The sequence below is a fragment of the Nelusetta ayraudi genome, unplaced genomic scaffold (assembly GCF_046127955.1).
Source record: "Nelusetta ayraudi isolate G7.1 ecotype Tasmania unplaced genomic scaffold, CSIRO-AGI_Nayr_v1 ptg000053l, whole genome shotgun sequence".
Lineage (NCBI taxonomy): Eukaryota > Metazoa > Chordata > Actinopteri > Tetraodontiformes > Monacanthidae > Nelusetta > Nelusetta ayraudi.
The window spans coordinates 7,040,001-7,060,133 of NW_027466103.1; the positions used below are offsets into that span (position 1 = coordinate 7,040,001).

The 20,133-nt window shown below is 42.5% G+C and overlaps 1 protein-coding gene across 1 annotated transcript in view; it reads right to left on the reverse strand.

The window, feature by feature from the left end:
* mrpl23 (mitochondrial ribosomal protein L23) overlaps positions 1–14,812 on the reverse strand; it is a 33,426-nt gene extending 18,614 nt beyond the window's left edge. Inside the window, exons 1-4 of the mRNA XM_076038137.1 lie at positions 14,684–14,812; positions 13,831–13,953; positions 3,230–3,312; positions 1–20 (exon numbers count right to left, since the gene is read on the reverse strand). The exon at positions 1–20 is cut by the window's left edge and continues 54 nt beyond it. Of these exons, the coding sequence (XP_075894252.1) occupies positions 1–20; positions 3,230–3,312; positions 13,831–13,953; positions 14,684–14,703 (246 nt within the window). The 5' untranslated portion in view covers positions 14,704–14,812. The remainder of the gene's footprint in view (positions 21–3,229; positions 3,313–13,830; positions 13,954–14,683) is intronic.
* Between the last annotated feature and the right edge of the window lie 5,321 nt (positions 14,813–20,133).

Genomic DNA, 20,133 nt, shown 5'->3' on the forward strand with positions numbered 1-20,133 from the left:
ATTTCTCTTTTTGTTGGAGCCTGAGAGACACAGAAACAGAAAGAATTGTTTCGATGAAAAAATGCATTCCTGGGAGTCAGACAGAGGAAATACCAGTGACAGTGGATAAAGTAACTGGTGTGAGTACAGAGACCCAGAATCTGACAAGATTGGGTATTTATATAGACCCGGTCGCTCGGTTGATGGCCTTGTGGCTGAAGCAAGTTGCTTCCATCTTTTTATCATTTTCATTAAAACAGCAGCCATTTATCAAACATTTACTAGGTTTGGAAGAGAGTCTTGGATAGCTACGAGGCTGGGAAAAACTTGTAAATAAACAGATCATAATTGTATTTTAAATACGTAAAGAGAATGACAGGAGTAGTCGTCGTAGTTTTAGTTTTGCTTTAGTTTTTTTCAAAAAGTCATTTCGAATATTAAAATATTTTGAAATGTTTGTATAATTTGAGCATTTTTTTAAAAAGCATTTCCTTCCTTATCATCAATATTGAAAGGATGTTGAAGATGAACGTATGCTTTAGGTCTTTTGCAACCTTTGTGATTTTATCACCTAGGTCAGAAACCTCGAGGTGATGGTGAGCAAACTTCTGCCTGCACCGGAATTAATTTGCAGTCCGGACGAAAAGAGCAGAAATTTTCCTTTACATTTTGCAGCCCTCCCAGCCGAGCAGACTACTGGACGTGCACTTAATACCCGAGCCTGATCTTGTTTACTATAGCAGTCAGGTTAACCTCTTCCCCAGCTGGAGATGATGATGACATCATCCCATCCCCTGTCAGACTTCTAAACGTTAGGGGACTCAGTGTGTGCGTGGGTGGCGCCGTGCACTGGAGACACGTCAGGCTTCTCCTCACAAAGCAAAAGAGAAAAAAAAAGAGCAAAAGCTGATCAACTTTAAGGTGTCTCAAGCTAAAAAAAAAAAAAAAAAAATACAGATAAAAGTGACCATTACTTCTGACTGTTCATCTTTAACCTCAATGAGATGCTGGTAATCAAATCAGCAGGCCCTTTGAGAACTGCCATTACCATGGGAGTGGTTTATGACATGAAAAACAAGGGAAACATTCCGCTGTGATGAGTCACTTGTGTGTACGTGCACTTGTGTGTGTTTATGTGTGTGTGTGTGCGTGCGTGCGTGCGTGTGTGTGTGTGGTACGACTGCCTAGTAATCACTAGCTGCCCACTGCTCAGGGAAAGCCCTGAGATGGGTTGTAAAACACCCCCCACCCCTTCGCACCAGCCTGGCTAACTGGAGGCCCCAGTGGGGGTGGGAGACAGAGGTAACAAAGAGTGTGTGCCTCTGCGCATGCGTGTGCAGGGGAACCTATAGGGAAACGCTCCGACCTAACCAGTGAGGTAGTAAGGTGCTGACCCGTCTACCAATAAACAGAGAGCACCTCTGCCACACACACGCGCCCACTCTTGGAATCAAGCCTGGAAAGGTTACAAACTTGTTGTTCCTTCAAATCCGAGAGGCCTTTGCAAACACGCACAGATGCACAGACAAAGCTTTCATACACCACTCCAAATGCAAACGCAAGCACAATTTCTCCCACTTTGAGATTGCGGTTTGGCAGCGAGCTATCATGTTACAAATCCCAGCCAGGAGGGGTAACCATGGCAACTTCTTCCAAAATACCCCTGTCGCCCATGGAGGAAAGAAAAGGGTCGTTTACGCCCCTCGCTCTCCTCTGTGGATTATGGTTTTTACGCTGCCAATGGAGTGGAATTCCTGACGCAGACAGGGATACCTTCTCTGACGCACCTCGGGATCGCCAGGGACCCCCGAGCGCCCCCTCGTTCTCGAGCCCCTTCCACGCTCCCACAACTCCACGCTTTCCGCCCGCCCGCCCCTTCTCCAGAGGCTTTTCCTTTTTCCTCGGGCTTTTAATGACACAAGCCTAATAAACAGCGTTAATGGGTCCTCCACACCATGGACCAGGCGAGGCCAGGCGCCTCTCTCCCGCGTCTCCATCCCAAACTCGCTGCCGAGGTGAAGGGGTGGAGGTGGGCTCTGCGTGGCCCTTCTGGCACAGAGCGAGGAGGGAGCCACCTCTCAGCTGTTAGTCAGAGTTTCTCCACTGCAAGCCACCGTATAACCACTGCTTCACTTCTTCAAGATGTTTCCATCCCATCCCGAGTCTAAAGTATACACACACACACACACACATATACTGTACATACAGTATATCTGTGTGTGTGTGTGTGTGTGTGTGTGTGTGTGTGTGTGTGTGTGTGTGTGTATACAGTATATAGATAGATAGATAAATTGATAGATATAGATATATATATCTATAGATATAGATATATATATTAGTTATTGCCCCAAGATGTTTCCATCCACATAGATATACACAAATATGTATGAATGGCACAACAAGGGTAGCGATGTGATTATCTGTTATCTGAGAACGGGGCACCAGGTGTCCCTCACTTGCACATTTTTAGGGGGAAGAGGTTTACGTAGAGAAAGCCCGGGTGTCCTGGGGCTGCTGGAGGTGGGAATGCTGCAGCAGCAGATTGTCAGATAAGCAGCTGTGTGTGTTGGAGGAAAGGAGAGCCAGGCACGCTAACCACTACCTCGGCTCGCCACTTGAAAACACTCACACTGCTCGGTGTCAGTGAGGAGAACTTGAGAGGAATGAGAAGAACTAACTGCAACACATCATCTTGTACTGACTTATTTTTTTCCTTGCAGCATTATCTTGAATAATTTCTATCCCATTTCTTTTTAGCTGGCTAAATTAGAACATGATTAAACAGGAGGCATTAAGAGCTGACAATTGGTGGTAGATGCAGAAAACGCCAGTTCTATCATAACTGTACATGACCGTACAACCCTTCAGGGAGAAGGACATGACCCTTTTTTCCCTTATAATAAAGCTTTATCACTTGAATTCAGTGGCTTTGTCATATCAAATCATATATTTTGTGAAATCATGACACCTTTTCAAAATCAAATTAAAAGTCCAATCTAAAATTAGACATACTGAGGCACTGTCGCTTTGGCTATAACAATATAGCACAGGCTGCTTCGTGACACAATCAGACTAAAAATAATTTGGAACAATGGTACAAGCTGGTGGCAGATCGTGTGAGCACCAGTTGTTAGCTTGGGCTCAGAAAAAAGATCAAATAAATAAAAATGTCATCCGCCACTCAGAAAAGGAAATGATTTTGCGTAAGAGTTCCCTGTGTGTGACTGTGTTGGACTGGGAGAATACTCACCAAACTGTATCCTGGTGCGGACGGCCCCTACTGGAACATTGTAGATTCTCTCCAGGTAGTTCTTCACGTCACACTTTGTCATTCTGTGATGAAGACAAGAGAATGTGTAATTTAAGTGAGTGAGAATCTGGGACTGCATGAGTAGTGGCTATTTTTGTCCTCCACAGTTTGGAGAACGTGACTGCAAATCTATTCTATCGTTGTGAGGTGACCAGAGGATGAACAGCAACAACAACAACAACACACCACAAGCTGATTTGTATCAGAGCAGTTGATCAGTATGAGGCTAATGTGATCTCAATCATTATTAGGAAGTACCTCTTTCCCAATAAATATTGCGCTGATAAACACTGTAGAGCGACAACACATCATTTGTCCACATTTCATCATATGTATAGAAAAAAAAGGGGGGGGGGGGGTTGGGGGGGGGGAGGCAGATGGCCGAGAGAAACCCAGCACTTGTGCTGCACCGTGGGGGTTCACACAGGAATTGCACACAAAGATCAAATACCACCACATCAACTAAATTGTTTCAAACACAGGAATAATACAGCCTGTTTCCACGCTGCATTCCCATAAACTCCACCATTACATTTTGAGCTTTAACGACAGAACACTCCCACATAAAACCATGTTCTGCTATTCTCTGGACCATAAAATATAGAAAAGAGAAATGTGAGTGTCAGTGTTCATCCAATTAACTGGCTGCATGTATTGATCGCGCCCAATGAAACCCTACACAGGAAGTGGGCCTGGCACCAACGGATCCAATGTTAGTCGTGCTGGCCCACTGGGCAGCATTTGGAACTGATTTCTCAGACCAGAGGAAGAAAGGCTTTTAATGGCTAATCAATCTGGCCAATTGGATTAGCACAGTAGAGAGCACTTCCCAAACGTGTACCACAAAGTGCTTAGTAGCAACGCTGGGGTCGTTTATAAGTGCCTCGGATATGGCATGTTCCATAGGCTCCATATGTTTCTTTTGTGTAGAACCTGGAAGTGCAATATTTAGAAGAAAAAAAAACAACCTGAGGCACACCAAACATTTACAGATCTCTGTGTCTGAGAAATACATAATAATTCTGCATGTCGTACATACATTTTCACAATTTATAAACTGATGAAATGATTCTATATACCGACTACCCTGTATATGTGCTTAATTATTGTCACTCACAAGGATGTCAAACATAAATTCTACCAGTCTGACAACTGACGTATACTTCAAGAAAGTATTTAAGACATTAAAGCCTATGAGAATCTTGGCACAGAGAGCCTGTACTGTTCCTGGATTACCTAGTGTGGTGGAAGGCCTTCACTACAATTTGCATTCTAAAGCCATTTTTTCCATTTGGCTTTTACGGCACCACATGAGTTTTTCGAAGCAGCAAGCAATATAAGCAGGTAATCTTATTTTTGTTGTTACAACCAATCACAACAGTTTAAAAGATGGACTTGCTCCTAAAGATTCAGCCAGTTAATACTTTAGGTTGCAGTGTATATACTGTAAACCCAATGAACTTCGGTGCACAGCTCAAAATGCATCATTAAGAAACTTAAAAAAAAAAAAAAACGGAACACAATTAGACCCATTTACCATAATTTGACAAGCTGTAAGGGGAACGATGTGTTTTCAAAGACGTTGTACGCAAATGCATATTTCTGCTCAATTTTCACCCTCCTCTCTAAAACCAAGTCTTATACTATGCGTGCCAGAGGGCAGCCAAGCAGAGCAGTGTGACCGCACTGCTTGAGAACAAGGGAGAGGAACTGCGCCAAGAGATGAACTTTCCTCGACAGCAGAGACAGGCAACTGGGAGAAGAGGAAGTGGCTCGGGAACCACAGGGTCTTTTGGGGGCCATTAGCAAAAGAAATGATCCTGATCCTGACTAATGATGAACTGATGGTGATGACTTCCCTATCTATATATTCATCTGCTTTTACAGCCCATTTGTCAAGTCTTCTCTGTCACACCAACAGCATTCTGGATGTACACAGCCCACGACTCACAGTTAAGAGTAAAACATCAAGTAGATGTGAAAATAAAACAATGGGAGAAGAAGTTAAATGTTACATTTCAAAATGTAACCCTTGTTGGCAATGTGTAGCCCGTAAGTATCTTCAATTTAACAAATCATAGGTAGTGTGTTACTTTGTCTGAGACTGGATGTCTTACAACATCCTACATCTTTATCATTAGGCATGTCACTACTAGAAAATGATGGAGAGAATCTGCCAATTAGTTTACAACACCACCAAAGTTGATTTATGTGGCAGGGCCAATGAGATCGAATGACTGATAGACAAATGGAGTGTAAGCAAAAAAACAGATGGGGAGCCTTGGGCTGGAAGCTGAGGGGAAAATGCCGTTAAGCATGAGCATAAACAAGGCTAAACTTAGACAAAGGGCACAGTTTCTGGAATAGTGATGCAGGCAGCACCTGATCATCCTACTAGTATAAACACCCATCTGACTCCTCACACGAACCTTTCACACTTCATAGGGAAGAGCGAAGGCTTCTCTTCAGCAACTGCCAATGCTAAAGGCATCGTTCCTCGGCAACTGGTATATATTTATACGCCAGCACGAATGGCAAAAGAATCCTCACCCATGATGATGAAAGAACACAAACCAAAAAAAGGCATCAAATGACGCAGATGATGGATCAGGTTCAATTATGAACGGTTGTTGCCGAGCAGTTTAACACCGTCAAGGACTCTTGGAGAGAACAATCAGCTGGGTTAGATAGTACTGGCATTGTCCAAGAGAAGCCGCAAACAGAGGAAACCCAAGAGCTAAATGTAATATGAGGTGAAACTTGATGGTTCTATTGTGTGACAATGTGTTCTCTATCAACACCAAATAACTAAGTGGTCTGCTAAAATGTAACCCCTGCTGGCGATGAAGCTCCTTGCTTTAATACGGACGGGGTCACTCGCACAGATCAGTTCCCACAGTTTTCCATCGACCGTTAACCCTTGTGGGCAGACACATGACAGAGGTCGGTGAAAGGGCTAATCTAGGAAAATAAAAGACGGGAGAGAGGCACCTTTGACATTCTTTCATAATGAGAACAGTGAAGGGGCTCTAAAAACTCAGACGCTACTTCATGCAACTACCTCATTAACGTGGCATGCCAGGTGAAAATGCGATTCTAGTTATTTTGTTTTGGTTTAGTAAGACAGAAGACATTTCCTGTTCAGCGTGCTGGAAGGACAAGTCATCAGTCATCAGTCAAATGAATGTACTTCCAACGGTTAAAGCAGAGCCATAAGCAGATTCCCCGACATTTGTCTTTCCCCCTAAACTGCACCAGGTGACAAAGGGAGCATCTGAAAACCTCATAACACCACACTGACTGATGGAAAAATGGAGTCCGGGGGCTGATTCACAAAGTGCAGCTAATGGCTGATAGCAAGTGTAAAACTGTCAACTTGAGCATATCTAACGCAAACCGTCAAGATGACAACGGTGAATGCAGGCTGCCTTAGCGCCAGTTCATTCTGCATTGAGGATACGCATTTATATTCATTGGAACAAACCTGCCTTAGACCATTCAAATGAATCTTTATGGACAAATGTCAAAGGACAAGCCAGGAGGAAGGAGCCCACGGGATCTTTTCACATTTACACTGGAAGCCCCGGGTCACTGAGGCCGTACAGTGAACATACCGAATTTGATATTTTGCCGATTACATCTGCAGGAAAGAGTCTATAAATCCTGAAGTGAACAGAGCATTGACACAAAAGCAAAGGAGAAAGTTGCAATCTAACCATTTCTGCTTCTTATTTTTGAGTGGACATGTACTAGAATATACAAATATTAGTAGATTAAATACATTAGATAAACTCATACAAAGACAACACTTACTTAATAAAGTATTTTAAGAGTGTGATGTATTTGATTACAGTTGTGTTGTGCCTGGAAGGCCACTGTGGCATTTCACAAGCTATTGGGATGACAGATTTCAAAGGATAGCGTTCCTGTTGTGGCCTCATGTGAGAGGCAGTCTGCAAAATGAGTAATGTTTAAAAATTGTACGTGTTTACTTTCACTGAATAAACTGCATGCTCCGTCCAGCCTTAAATTAGCGAATTACTAATCACTATAATAACATTTGATCCAAGGAATGACGGCGCAGCTATTGACACGACCATCGTGTTTCAGAGAGAACATTACTGAGTGCAGCGATGATTCAATGACCACGATGCTGCTTTCGGCAACCACGAGTCCTGTTTTAAAAAGGTTGCTTGTTTTAGCGACTTGACTTGGCAAACCGCTGGAAAGCTTTCATGTGGCTCCATGTTTGATAGAAACTGGGCTGAATCTACATTTGGCCTTTTCGGTCGTGACTCCGCGTTGGCCGATCAACTCCAAGCATTGAGAAATGATTGGAGGAGAAAGAGGAGCAGCCGCCCTCGGAAGTGTCGCTGAGTTGCAGGTGACGAGCACCTCGGAGAACGGTAATTTACAGCACACCATCAAGCGTGCGGCTTCTGGGTTCCCACGTGCCTCTTGCGCCCTTTGAGAAATACAACTTGCAAAAAACCGGCGAGTGCCAATCCCGACTGGAGACAACATATAAACTTGTGGTGTTGATTTGTTTATGTGAACCCGTTTTGCAAGAGCAAGTATTTGCAAAGACTGGGACACAGTGAGGCATGTTGATGACACATGTAAACATGGGAAATGTATTAAGAGCAGGAGGGAAGGCGCTAATAGAGCTTCACCAACCCTGCGTGGTAGACGAGCCAATCTGAAATTACTGACAGCGCTCTCAAGTGAGAAGCAACATTCCTCCTGAACGCAAACTGGAATTCTTCCAGTGCCACAGTGCCAGGTTATCGCAATGTACTTTAATAATGACTTTGATAATTACTTAATAAGCCTTTTCGACTTTCATGTGTAACCACTAAACATGCTGATGGATAAACATCCAAGATGCGTGCGCACACACACACACACACACACACACACACACACACACACACACACACACACACACACACACACACACACACACACACACACACACAGCAACTTCAAAGAAGTTTGCGCCAGAGTGGTTTAGTGGCGAGAATGAAACAGAAGAGTTGTTTTCTGCATAGATGAAAGGCAAAGGAAAGCCGCTCCTTATTGTAAGTAGGCCCTTTGTCAAGTTTGAGTCGAGATACACACACCAACTACTCTATCCCTCCCATCTACACAGACAATGGGTGCACAGGAGCTGCTCAGCACGAAGTATAAAGATGATAATAGTGCGTTTGTTTGTATGGAAAGCCATTGAGGAACCTGAGACTTGGGAAGCCTGGAGATAGTTGAGGGTATTAGAGCATCAGGTGAAAGATTAGATTTATTGTCAAGATTTTGGTTTGACAAGAACAGCTCTGACACGTCACACGTCAAGCTACCTGTCCAACTTCTAGCTTACTGGGTTTTTGTTTTTTTTATTTTACCTCCCCTTCAACTTAATTTTTTACCTCAATAAAATAGCAGTTCACATCTTTAGAGATATAAGTGTTATTTGTTAACAGTTGTTAAATCACTAAACTCTCAAGTGAGGTGATCCGTCAACACCTTGTGATAATGTGAGGTTCTTGTTGTCTTGCACTGTGTGAGAGAAATACTTGGTGTGAATCTATTTTGATGTTTAAAAAACTAATATTTTTTAACTTTAGACATTTGATTCCTGTTATGGTGGTTGCGCTTCTCTTTTCCCAAGGTTCCATATCATGCAAAATTCACTTGACAGTTTTCAGCGACAGCCACAGAAAATAGAAAGTTCCAGCCGTCCAAGCACGCCGCTCGGAATCAACAAGCTGAGGATTGACAATTTGGAATGCATTTTTCTTATCTTAAAACTAATGGCGGTTTGTAATATGGTGAAGTCTCGTTAGACCCTGCTGAAGGCAAGAAACTATTAGCTTTTATGGGGAATTTTTCTTCCAAGGTGGGGTAAATGCCCTGGGAACCTTGAAATGGCAACTCCCTACTCCTGTAGCGACGACTCAACAGAAATAGATCAAAAGAACGAGTCAATAAGAGCCACTAAACTTCTCACTGTGATGTCTGTAAAGACTTAACAGCCAGTTGCACTTCTTAACAGGGCTGCTAAATGACTTTCTGTGACATAAGCAACGGTTAATTAGCATGAGGACAACCCAGTTTCCAACTTGAGGCACTTTTTTTATGAAGCCGGCAGGCAAACAGAAACCGAGGGATCACCATGGCGATCATAACAGTGCACGATCCATCAGGTAGTAAACAACTGTTCAGAGTGGAAAGACAATGTGGACGCTGCGTAACAGGGTCCGCTCGCCCATGTGGCATCGCATTGAGAAAAACTGGAGCATGGCCTATTATTGTCACACACAGCATCATAACATTTAATGTGAATGAGTAGCATTCCACATTGTGCCCCTTTCTTTGCGTGAGTCAGCACTGGCCTCTGGTCCTGCCTGGTGAGCCACAAGAGGTGTGTGTGTGTGTGTGTGTGTGTGTGTGCGTGTGTGTGTGTGTGTGAGAAATCTGATGATATTCCTCCAAGGGCAGAAATACTAACAGAGCACAAAAGGTTTGAGAACACTGGTTAAAAAAAAAAAAAAGAACCCAAACAAATACCTCCCTTCAGCAGGTAGAAAGTGAATTACGTGAATACAGGTCAGGTGTGCCGAATAGCAAGTGCGACAGAGGGATTCATTTTTGGCATGTTGTAAAGAAGAAACAAAAACAGAATTTGGGGTGAGAAAGCGCAAGACAGAGCAAGAAGGCGATAGCGGGAGAGTAATACTAGAAACGCGAAAAAAAAAAAAGAAAAGAAAAGGAAAGAGAGAAGACGGACAACTGTGGATATGGTATCTGGCTCGCAGGTGTTGTCACGATAGAGGCCACCTTGTGTTATTGTCCCGAGAATGTCAACATGGCAGTTCTCATTAACAGCTGCACGGCACTACGACTCAGCCAATGATTACACCGTCTCCCCCTCTGAGAGTATGATACTACAAGTTTTCACTGCTGCATGACTTAGACTCGTCATGAGCTGTTAGTGGGAGTGAGTGATATTTGCTTTGAGTCACCGTCTCTCCATGCAAGTCTGTTTACAACATTTTGTGCATGAAAGCAAAAAACAAAACAAAAAAAAAAAAGTCTGCTTCAATCGCACACTGAGGTTCTAGCAGCATATCAATCAGCCAGGCACCACTCCCGGGCGTCAAAGACTGCAAGAAAAAAAGAAAAAAGAAAACGAAAAGAAAAACCCTAACACACCCTTATAAACACACATGCACCCTGCACTTACCCACTTTTGTGCATATATATACACAAAGAGACACAACATTCTCACAAAAAAAGACTCGCCCACACTGACAGGCGTACACACACGCGCGCGCACACACACAATTACATAAGCACCCTAGGAGTTTGGCAGCGAAGAGACAAAAATCAGAGTGGGAGTCCAGGCACCTGGATGAACAGATTACGGTCTAAGCCCCACTAGAGCCACATAGATGATCTGCCTCAAACTTCAATTTCTCTCCCGAGTGTGGGCTCTGGCCCAGCGCATGCCTGAGGAGCGCCGCTGACCCCGCTGACCTTGGCTTGTGGAAACAGTTCGATTCGACCAGCTGACCAGCTCGAACAACCGTTCTTTTATACTGCGGTTGTCAAAACTCACCAAACGGACAAGTTCAATTTGCAGGAAAAGAATGTGAACATCGTCCAGTACGACACGTCAGCGCACCGGCGGAAGATAGAATAGATATGTAACTGTGGACAAAGTAGCTGCTCTCAGGGAACAATGTGCTGAAAGAGTGACGGCTCAGTTGAACCTCCATGCAACTCTCAACAAAAGCATATCTGATGTCACCTTCCATCCCTGTGTCTGCAGTTTAGGAATCATCACGCTGCTTGTAGCCGCTTGCAGAGGAGTGCGTTTACTAAGTTCTGGTCTGCCACCTGGTGGCTGTGTAGCCTACCACCACTGGGTAATGAAACGGAACATTAGTTCCAATAAAAGCCAATTACAACCTCCTTAATTACGAGAAAGAAGACAATAGTTATTATGGCCATTCACAAAAAAACATGTACTTGCTCGAGAGCCACAATGTTCAATTTAAAATGATTTCTGTAATTTTGCCATAGTGAAATTTACAGTGAAATGAAACATTTGAAAAATTTTATAATAACCTTGCAATTCTTGCCTGAAGCGTGTTTTGTAATTACACAAGGAAAAGCCATAATCTGAAAGGTCTTCTGTTTATTAACTGGGTTGCTTATTCGAGGAACGTTTAGCCTTGTTATCCAACACTTGACTCGTTCTTGACACCGATTTTCTTTTCCTAGAAGTTCAGGCAAGAGGCACACAATGAACAGCAACACCTCAAACACAGAGATCGCCTTTTGAACAAGTTCTCAACTTTGACAAACGTCTCGAAGGCATCCTGCTACTTCAAAGACACAATAGCAGACGATTTAAGTTGTGTGATCAATAGAACAAATCCATCATCGGCTGTGCACACTGCTGCAGGATAAAGGAAGGCTGAAACAAATCGGTTGATATGAAGTAAACTGGTTTAAAGATATCCCTGACCTTTTTATTCACAAAGTAGACACTCGGTACGAGAATCGAAAGCAGAGTTGTTTTGTTGGCTATCAATCAATAAAGCGACAGCAAAATAGTGGCTGATTATGCGGTTTACAAGATTGATGTACCCAAATCAAAAATGCTTTAACACCTAAACAAATGAGGTTGTATTTTTAGAAGGAAGAACAAAAAACACTTTCAACGGCAACTTAAATATGACTAAATGATATTGTTTAGACAAAAATATTTAACTGAAATTGGGTTGGAGCATCAGAGCTCAGATTCCAGTATGACCATTATCTTATCTTATATTATATGAGGTAGTGTTGACTGCCAACAGCCAAGCTGCAAATGAAAACTTGTAGCAGAACTTGAACAATTTTAACAAATCTGAATCTCAACTCTTTCTTTCAAACGGAGTCAAATTGGTGAACATACTTATTTGACAGATCTACAACAAATGTCTTAAAACACAACAATTGAAAATAATGATAATAAAAAAAAAATAATGATCAAAACACAACATAAAATCTGGATTTCTTTTCTTGTCCTTCTTGTTCTTGAAAGATTTATTAATTTATATCAGTTTGAGGGCATGACTTATTGATTACATGTTCAGGTTTGGTGATGTGCTTCCTAGTCATTTAGAAAACCTTGTTCGCTATCTCAATGTTAAGAATTATTAAATGTCACTTATCATCCTCAGACAAGGTAATTAAAAAAAAAAGAAAGAAAAGTCAGCCGATATGGCATTTGTAAATTGATATGCATGAATAGTGAGATTTAATTAGACACTATTGTGCCACTACCGAAATTGACCAGAGTATGGCAGTCATAGCTGGAGACAGACATGTGGTCTGACCCCTGTTTAACACCAGAAGCGTCTGCGTCAGCAGAGCGACCGCGTTGACGCTCTGCTCACGCTCCAGCAGCCTCCCACACAGGACGCGTTTCACGAGCAGAGCGTCTCGCGCAGCGGCTCCATCGGTACACGCGAGGATTGCAAGATCGCGCGACAACGCGGGTAGTTTTCGCGTGTTTTTTAAAGAAAACAACAATGAAACAAAACATCGATACTTCAAGACACTTTTGGGACAGTGTCTCGAAGTATCGATGTGTGTAAAAAAGAAAAATAATAATAAAGCGAACTGCTGGCATCATACAAAATGCAGGTATTTAAAGTATAGATGCATTTTGTTCATCATAGTTTGAGATTCAAAGTGAAATCTGTTTTTGTTTGACGGCCGACCTGAACAGGAGCCGATGCGTCACGTTGATGTTTCACAGTAAAGTACAGCACATATAAATACAAAATCCAGCACATTGTGTTTTTATGATGAAAATCAACCGGATCCACCGTGTTTTTACACCATTGACCATTGACTTCCTGTCTGAACGATCCCACCTGCTACGATTGACGCAGGAGGGACGCGGCAAGCATCAAAGAATAAATTCTGGCGTTCTTTTCCAGCGGCTCGCGTTTTACTGCTTCTGGGACGCTTCTGGGACGCGGACTCACTGCGCCTGGTGTGAACCTGCTCATTGACTGTAGTGGCCGCGTTTCACTGCGTCGACGCGGACGCTCTGCTGACGCTCTGCAAACGCTTCTGGTGTAAAACAGGGGTGAATCTGCTCACTACACTGAAAAAAGGCTGAGAGATTAAATTAATTCATTTGTTGATAATTTAACAAATTTACCTCTCCATGCGTTTAGTGCATTGATATTGTTGGATACTAGTAGAGAAAATGTTTTACTGATGCTTATATGTCATAGCTTTGGAATAGTGTAATTAAGGGGATTGTGTCCTATGAGACAACCAAATATCACAGCCCGAAAAGCGACACTCCCAACAGCAATATCAACACATCCTCCATGACTGTCAAAAAGTACAACGTTCACCCTCGGTGGAACAACATATTTTCAAGGTTATTTCAATGTAGTGTATTGACACAAATTAAGTGTAAATCCAAAGGCAAAACATGACGTATAGGAAATAAACTAAAATAAAAGACTTACTCCATTGGAATACGAAATTGGACGGTGTCAGGAGGCTGCTCCTTTCCTGGCCTCACCAGAGTCAGGAACCAGTTGGGTCTAAAAATTCTCAGCTGAGGGTTACCCAGCTGGTACAGAGGGTACCTGTAAAGAGAGGTGAAAGGTCACAAAACTGTCAGATTTGCTGCGGCACTTCTTCATCTTTTCCTGTTTCATAGCAACAGGACAGAGAATAAACAGCCTTGTCTTCCAATACGTGCGATTAAAAACATACAAACATTAGGGAGCAATACTCAAAACAAAATAAATCGTGTTACACAGACAAGTCAAAAGACAGATTATCTGCTATGTGGACTGTATCTTCACCTTTCGCAATTAATTTTACTGATGTTCCCTCATAACTGCATAAGTGAAAAATATTAAGAAATTGTGCACATTTGGCACAATCCCTCGCTTTCTAAAGCTGTACATCAGTGCACTTAAGACTACATTTTAACTCTAGACTTGTGTGCAGTGATTTCCTGCAAGTATGTCTGTATGTTCCTTGGCAACAGGATTTCCTACTGCGCTAGGTCACTAGCATTCGACCAGCTTGTCTTTGGGGGAGACTTTATACAGAAGGACGTTAAATTGTTGCATAAAGCTTCAGAAGCAGTAACAGTAATGCTCACTGTGTACGGCATGTAGTTGTTTGACAACCATGTTTAGACGAGTACCTCAGGCAAGAATATTGCAGGACGGACTAATACTCAGCCGCTTGCTAGCTTACCAAACTGCTACAAAAAAAGAACAAACAAAGGCTGAAATTCGAGCCGAAGAGTCCTTGCAAGTTTTTAGAACTAGAAGTAAGAAAGAAAAAAACAGAGTCGCTTACAGTAGTCTTGTAACTGGCATTTCCAAAAATGTTTCGATGGAAAATTTGACAGGTTCGATGGTTGTTTTGTATTTTCCTCAAGGTTGTCATACGCGACACGTGTGTGCATCTACTTCCGGGGCATTGGTATAGCGCATGCGCATTAGAGGGAGAGCGTGTTGTCGAAGCCCTGCGAGGTGGATAGATTGTTATCGTCTTTTGTAGTCTTGTTTATGTTAAATAAAACACGTTATACACTTACATATTTTTAAAATAATCTCATGTACCTAGAAATATATGTGTGTATATGAGCTTACAAAATGTGTCGTTTTTTAATTCTTAAAAAAATTAAACCTACAAATCATCAGTTTTTACATGCATATTATACACACATTTAAGGTTATGTTTTCATTCAGGACCTCCAAAATAATGACCACAGACATATGGCTGGTTTATGTTAATATATTAAAAGTATAAATATTTAAATCATGATTTCTAAATAGACATTTAAGGGGTGAATTCAATCATAATATGGGCTGTGAGCATGAACGTTTTGCGAAGACAGCAGAGTACTAAGACATTTTTCTAGAATGAGACCTTTTGAAGGGGCGATTTCAACTTGTTTTGAAAACATACTGTTGATGATTCTATTTCAGGCGATGTTCGACATATGATCAGCAGAGGGAGCCCTCGCTCCACGCCTTCCTCAGGCCCGGTGCCCTGGAATCTGACCTCACGCCCACTGCAGTATGCCAGCAGCAGGGGAAAGAATGATTGAAGGCCCCCTAAGAGGAACATGAGTGCCTGGCTCAGCTGGTTCAGACTTGGCAGGAAACAGAGCACAGTGACAGTCCACACTATGCTGTGGTGGGAAGTTTCCATCAGTTAAGATGCCATGGATTGTACGTGCACACGCGCACAAGTCTGTGTGTGCGGGCGTGCGCAGATGGTGCTTGCAGAGCAGTTAGGCATTTGATTATCGTGCAGGTGTTGTAATGTTTACTAGTCTGCACAGATAGTTAACATACAATGTTGCCATGTCCTGTCACCACTGCAGCTGTCCCGAGGAGTATTTTATGTTTAAGGTTAAATCACTGCGTTACTTCATCAGTTGTTTACTTGTTTGTTTCTTTGGACCCGGTTGATCTGACAGCTGATATGAGTGAGTACTGAAAGTGAGGCAGCAGTGAGAAGGTTTTATATTCTTTCCTAAAGTTATGAAACATTAGCATAATCTTGAGATCAATCATACAACATTAAACTGCAGTGGAGACAAAACAAAAGACACCATCAACTTCACTTGTGATTGAACCCCTTCTTTGGGTCCAGTAGCCATAGCAATCTATACCAAGCGCCAAATCTGTAGCGACAGGAGGAGGGCAGCGACATGGACACGTTCAATCTGCAGATCCCACACTGCCATTTATAAATGTGACTCAAGAGCTCAGCTCTGCTGAGGTGCACAGTTGTGCTCTTTAATGGAAAATAAAAGTTCACAGTGAATGATCCAACTATGGTTGCCATTATTCTAAAAACCTGATTAATGAGATTTTATTGCTTTGAGGGCAAAACCTCTGCAAGAGCTCTGCTGTTCCCCTCACCATCTAAAACTGACTGACTGTTGAAAACATTCTAGTTAATAGACTGGCTGCCATACTGCCTGGCCTTTATTACTGCAGTACAAGCACATGCACATTTAAGAAGTTCTTCATTCACATACGTGCACGTATTAGAAAGGGAGAGACGGAGAGAATTGGAACGAAAGTTCAGGTCTGGGGCAGTGGAAAGTGGCTCCTTGTGTCACTTTACAAAAAGAGAGAAAGTAATGGAGGGGTAGGAGGTGGAGGAGGAGGAGGAGGAAGAGGAGGAGGGAGCGCTCATGCAGCCGAGGTGGATAACGGAAACACTTCAGTCTACAGTGGGAGCAGGACTGTCACGCCAAGACATGGGCACTGGGGCCGAATGGAAACTTTCCCCTCTGACTCTCAGGCATCCAGGGAAGTTGTCAGTATTGGATATCCTAAAGAAGAAGAAGAAGAAGAAGAAGAAAAAAAGGGAAATGGTAAATTGAAGATCCAGACATGAAGATGGAAAAGTTTGTCAGTCAAAGCAAAAAGCTTTGCATGTACTGACACTCACTGTTTTAGTGTTTATCCTTGATGCCACTTCACTATTCCATGAAAATTGACCATTTGCACGCATTTTGGAAAAATCAATCATTTGTCCATTAGGCGGCTAGGTTTTTTTTTTCTCTCCTTAACCACTAACACCTACTACAGTGATCACAGCCATGGTACCGCCACTTCCTTAAATACATTTATATGGATATAAGGAAAAAAATATGTAATAAGGCATTGGAAGAAAAGCAATTATCGGGGGAGTTGGAACACTGTGTCTAGATTGAATTCAACTTCAGTATTTGCTGAGTGAGGCCAACCCTTTAGACTTGGTGTACAGTATGTTATGTGTGTTATGTGCCACAGTCATGGATAAGGCAAATGTAGTGTCGAGGGAGCCAATTATCATTTTTTTGGTAGCACTTGTTTACATTTTCATCCTCCGTTGACAATCTGTAACAGCTGTGGTGTACAAGACGGCTGTAGCTATCTGTAGCTTCAAGTCAATTGATTTATTGAAATGTCCCCAAAAGCTTTTAAATGGTTCAAGGCATAATTTCATACAGACAGTTTGACTTTTGTGGTAAATGGAACTTCAAGGTTCCATACTATGCAAAATACATCCTTAACTCATGATTTCTAACAATATGTGTCTTGAGACAGTTTACACGCGTCCTCTGATGCTAAAGCCAAAGATGGTTTTTGACCAGTTTCCATTAATGGCAAGTTGTGGAGCCTCAAGCTTCAGATGGACAGCAGAGGGGCTGAATAGGGGCGACGCAGTGATGCAGAAGTTTGCAAACATCAGCTCTCAGAAGGAAGGTTAGTTAAATTTCTTCCAGTGCTCGGCCTTCCTCCCACAGTCCAATATGCACATTAGGCAAATTGTCCAGAAGCAAGTGAAATATGCAGCACATGATTAGAGTAGAATTATAATGTTTAGATTAGGTTGAGAAGTAAAGTGTGTATGGATGAGGCTAACAGTTACTCACTACTTGCTGCTACAGAGTTACTCTGTTGTCAGAATAGGTGAATAGATGACAGGTTAAAAAGAAAGTGTCTTTCTTGAGTTGTTGCTGGTGTGTTACATTGACCTATGATTCACAAATGACCACTTGCAAGCGAGGACCTTTTGTGTACGTATCTACCCTTTTGCTCAGCATCCCGTAAAAGTCGGCCTTTAGCTTCCTGCTAAAACTGACAAAGCAGCCACACCGTGTCTCAGAGGGCCAAAGGAACATCTGGAAGGGAGAGTGGTCACTCACTCGGGAGGTGTTGGTTTGTTAGAAAGTGAAGCAAGCGAGATGCATTCGCATTTCTGGAGAAGTCACAGATAGATAAACTGATAGATAAACAAAAACCAAATTAAATGAAGTCCAAAGGGAGCAGGACTTGCAAAAGATGAAACCCATTAGCTCCCTCCGCTCCACACCCAATTAAACTTTTGCCCCTTTCCTTCAACAGGGCAGGAGTGGTCAGGGGTAGCGGCCTGTTCAGGTCAGATTCCTTTGTTTTTTCATGTCCCATGTTCACACTCTCAGAGGGAGCGGGTGCATGCCACGCAGCAGTCCTCCCGCCTATTAATAGCCAGAGGGATGGAATTGGGGGCAATCTGCATGGCGTGTAAATTTAGACCCTTCCCCCACTGGATGTTCCGTTGATGTCATGAGCCTGAATGTTTAAATGCACCGTCTAGAAACTGCTTTGGGCAGAGATCAGGACGAATAAGAGAAGTCTGAATGTATGTTCGAGTGAGTTCTCTTGCTGAAACCTCTTTTCGTGCAGTTGCAGTGCAATTTGGTTTCCTGCTCACAGTAACGTGAGTGCTTTACTGCTGCCGCTAAATCATGCAGAGTCACCCACCATCAGCCGGCAATATCCAGAATCCTTTAGTTCATCTGCAGTCACATTGTGGCACCGCAAGCTCACATAGGCTCCTAGAGCCTTATCCAGTGTCCCTGTCCCTGCCAAGGCAATGTGATGGATCTGCAGCGGCTGACATGCATAAAGGGGGACAGGAGCAACTGATCTTTGAGGAATGTCAACCGACACTCTCAGGATATCTTGTGAACGGCACTGTGGAAGACCTTAACCTACAAACACATTGTCATTGTTCAAGCCATAGTTGCTCCCGTCTTATTTTTGGGCCTAATAAAGTTGTCGGATAGCGAGTGAGTTATTGTGAGAACTGGGCAGAAATAAATAGACACACAGTTAAAATGAGTCAGCATAAAGTGACACGACAGTCACGACGTTTAATTCTATGCAATGTCCTCTGCGCTACTTGATAATGTATATATATGATACTTGATGTTGGGGACTATGGGTCAAACAGTAGTCTTTGTTGGCATTTTGATTCCAGACACAATAGATGTTACAGTCCGAGTGGCAACAACAACCACCTTTGACCAATCACACCACCAACCCTGTGTTACTTGTAAACAACATTCCTGCCCTAAGATGTCTTCTGCACAGCATGAGCCGCTCAGCACATAAAATCCCACGGGATCTACATCGTGATGTGTACGTGTACGTCACAACTCTGCATGAATGTGCGACAATCTCGAGTTGCTTGTTTGTCTCTTTGATGCTGCTGATTCTCTTTAAATACAAGCAATTTATCACAAGATCGATCAAAATGAGGATATGCTGTTGGTCATTAAAATCTGGACACCATGTAAAGTTCAATCCTTTGGCTTTGAAAGCAATGACTATTAAAGACGTAACATTTTTAGTGCCAAATTGGCTTACAAGCTGGTGGAGAATAATTGTAACTTGTACAGTTTGCTCACAATCAGATTCTTGATCACATGACATGTGCAACATCAGGATGGCACTCCAATCAAGTCTATGACATACCCGTCAGTACATCACATTAAACATTTGCCCAAGAGTCTATAACACTGAGAGATGCCTACAACACTTTGTACAGTTTAATGTTCATGGCAACATATGTCATGTCTTGTAACCCAGTGCATTTGCTGCATTGTAAATGGACACTGCAAAGCTGTGCAGATTGATTTTCATGTATTGATTTATACATTTTACATGTTTTTATTTCTAATCACCAATAGTTTTAAATGTTCTCCATTGATTGGACAGCAGACATGCTTTATCTTTTATTCATTATATTAATATATTTTATTTTATTTATTTACGCTATTAATTCTCCAAAGTGCACAAAAATGGATGAAGTGCAAATAACGTTTAGGGCTTGGAGGGGAACTTTTGTTGAGTAACGTCCCTTTATAAACTAATCAACACCAACTTCCCAAAACCATCCTAAAGAGTCGTCATTGGTGGGAGAAGTAATTGCAGCTTCATTCATGCGCACTGGGAATGTTTGCGTCAGCT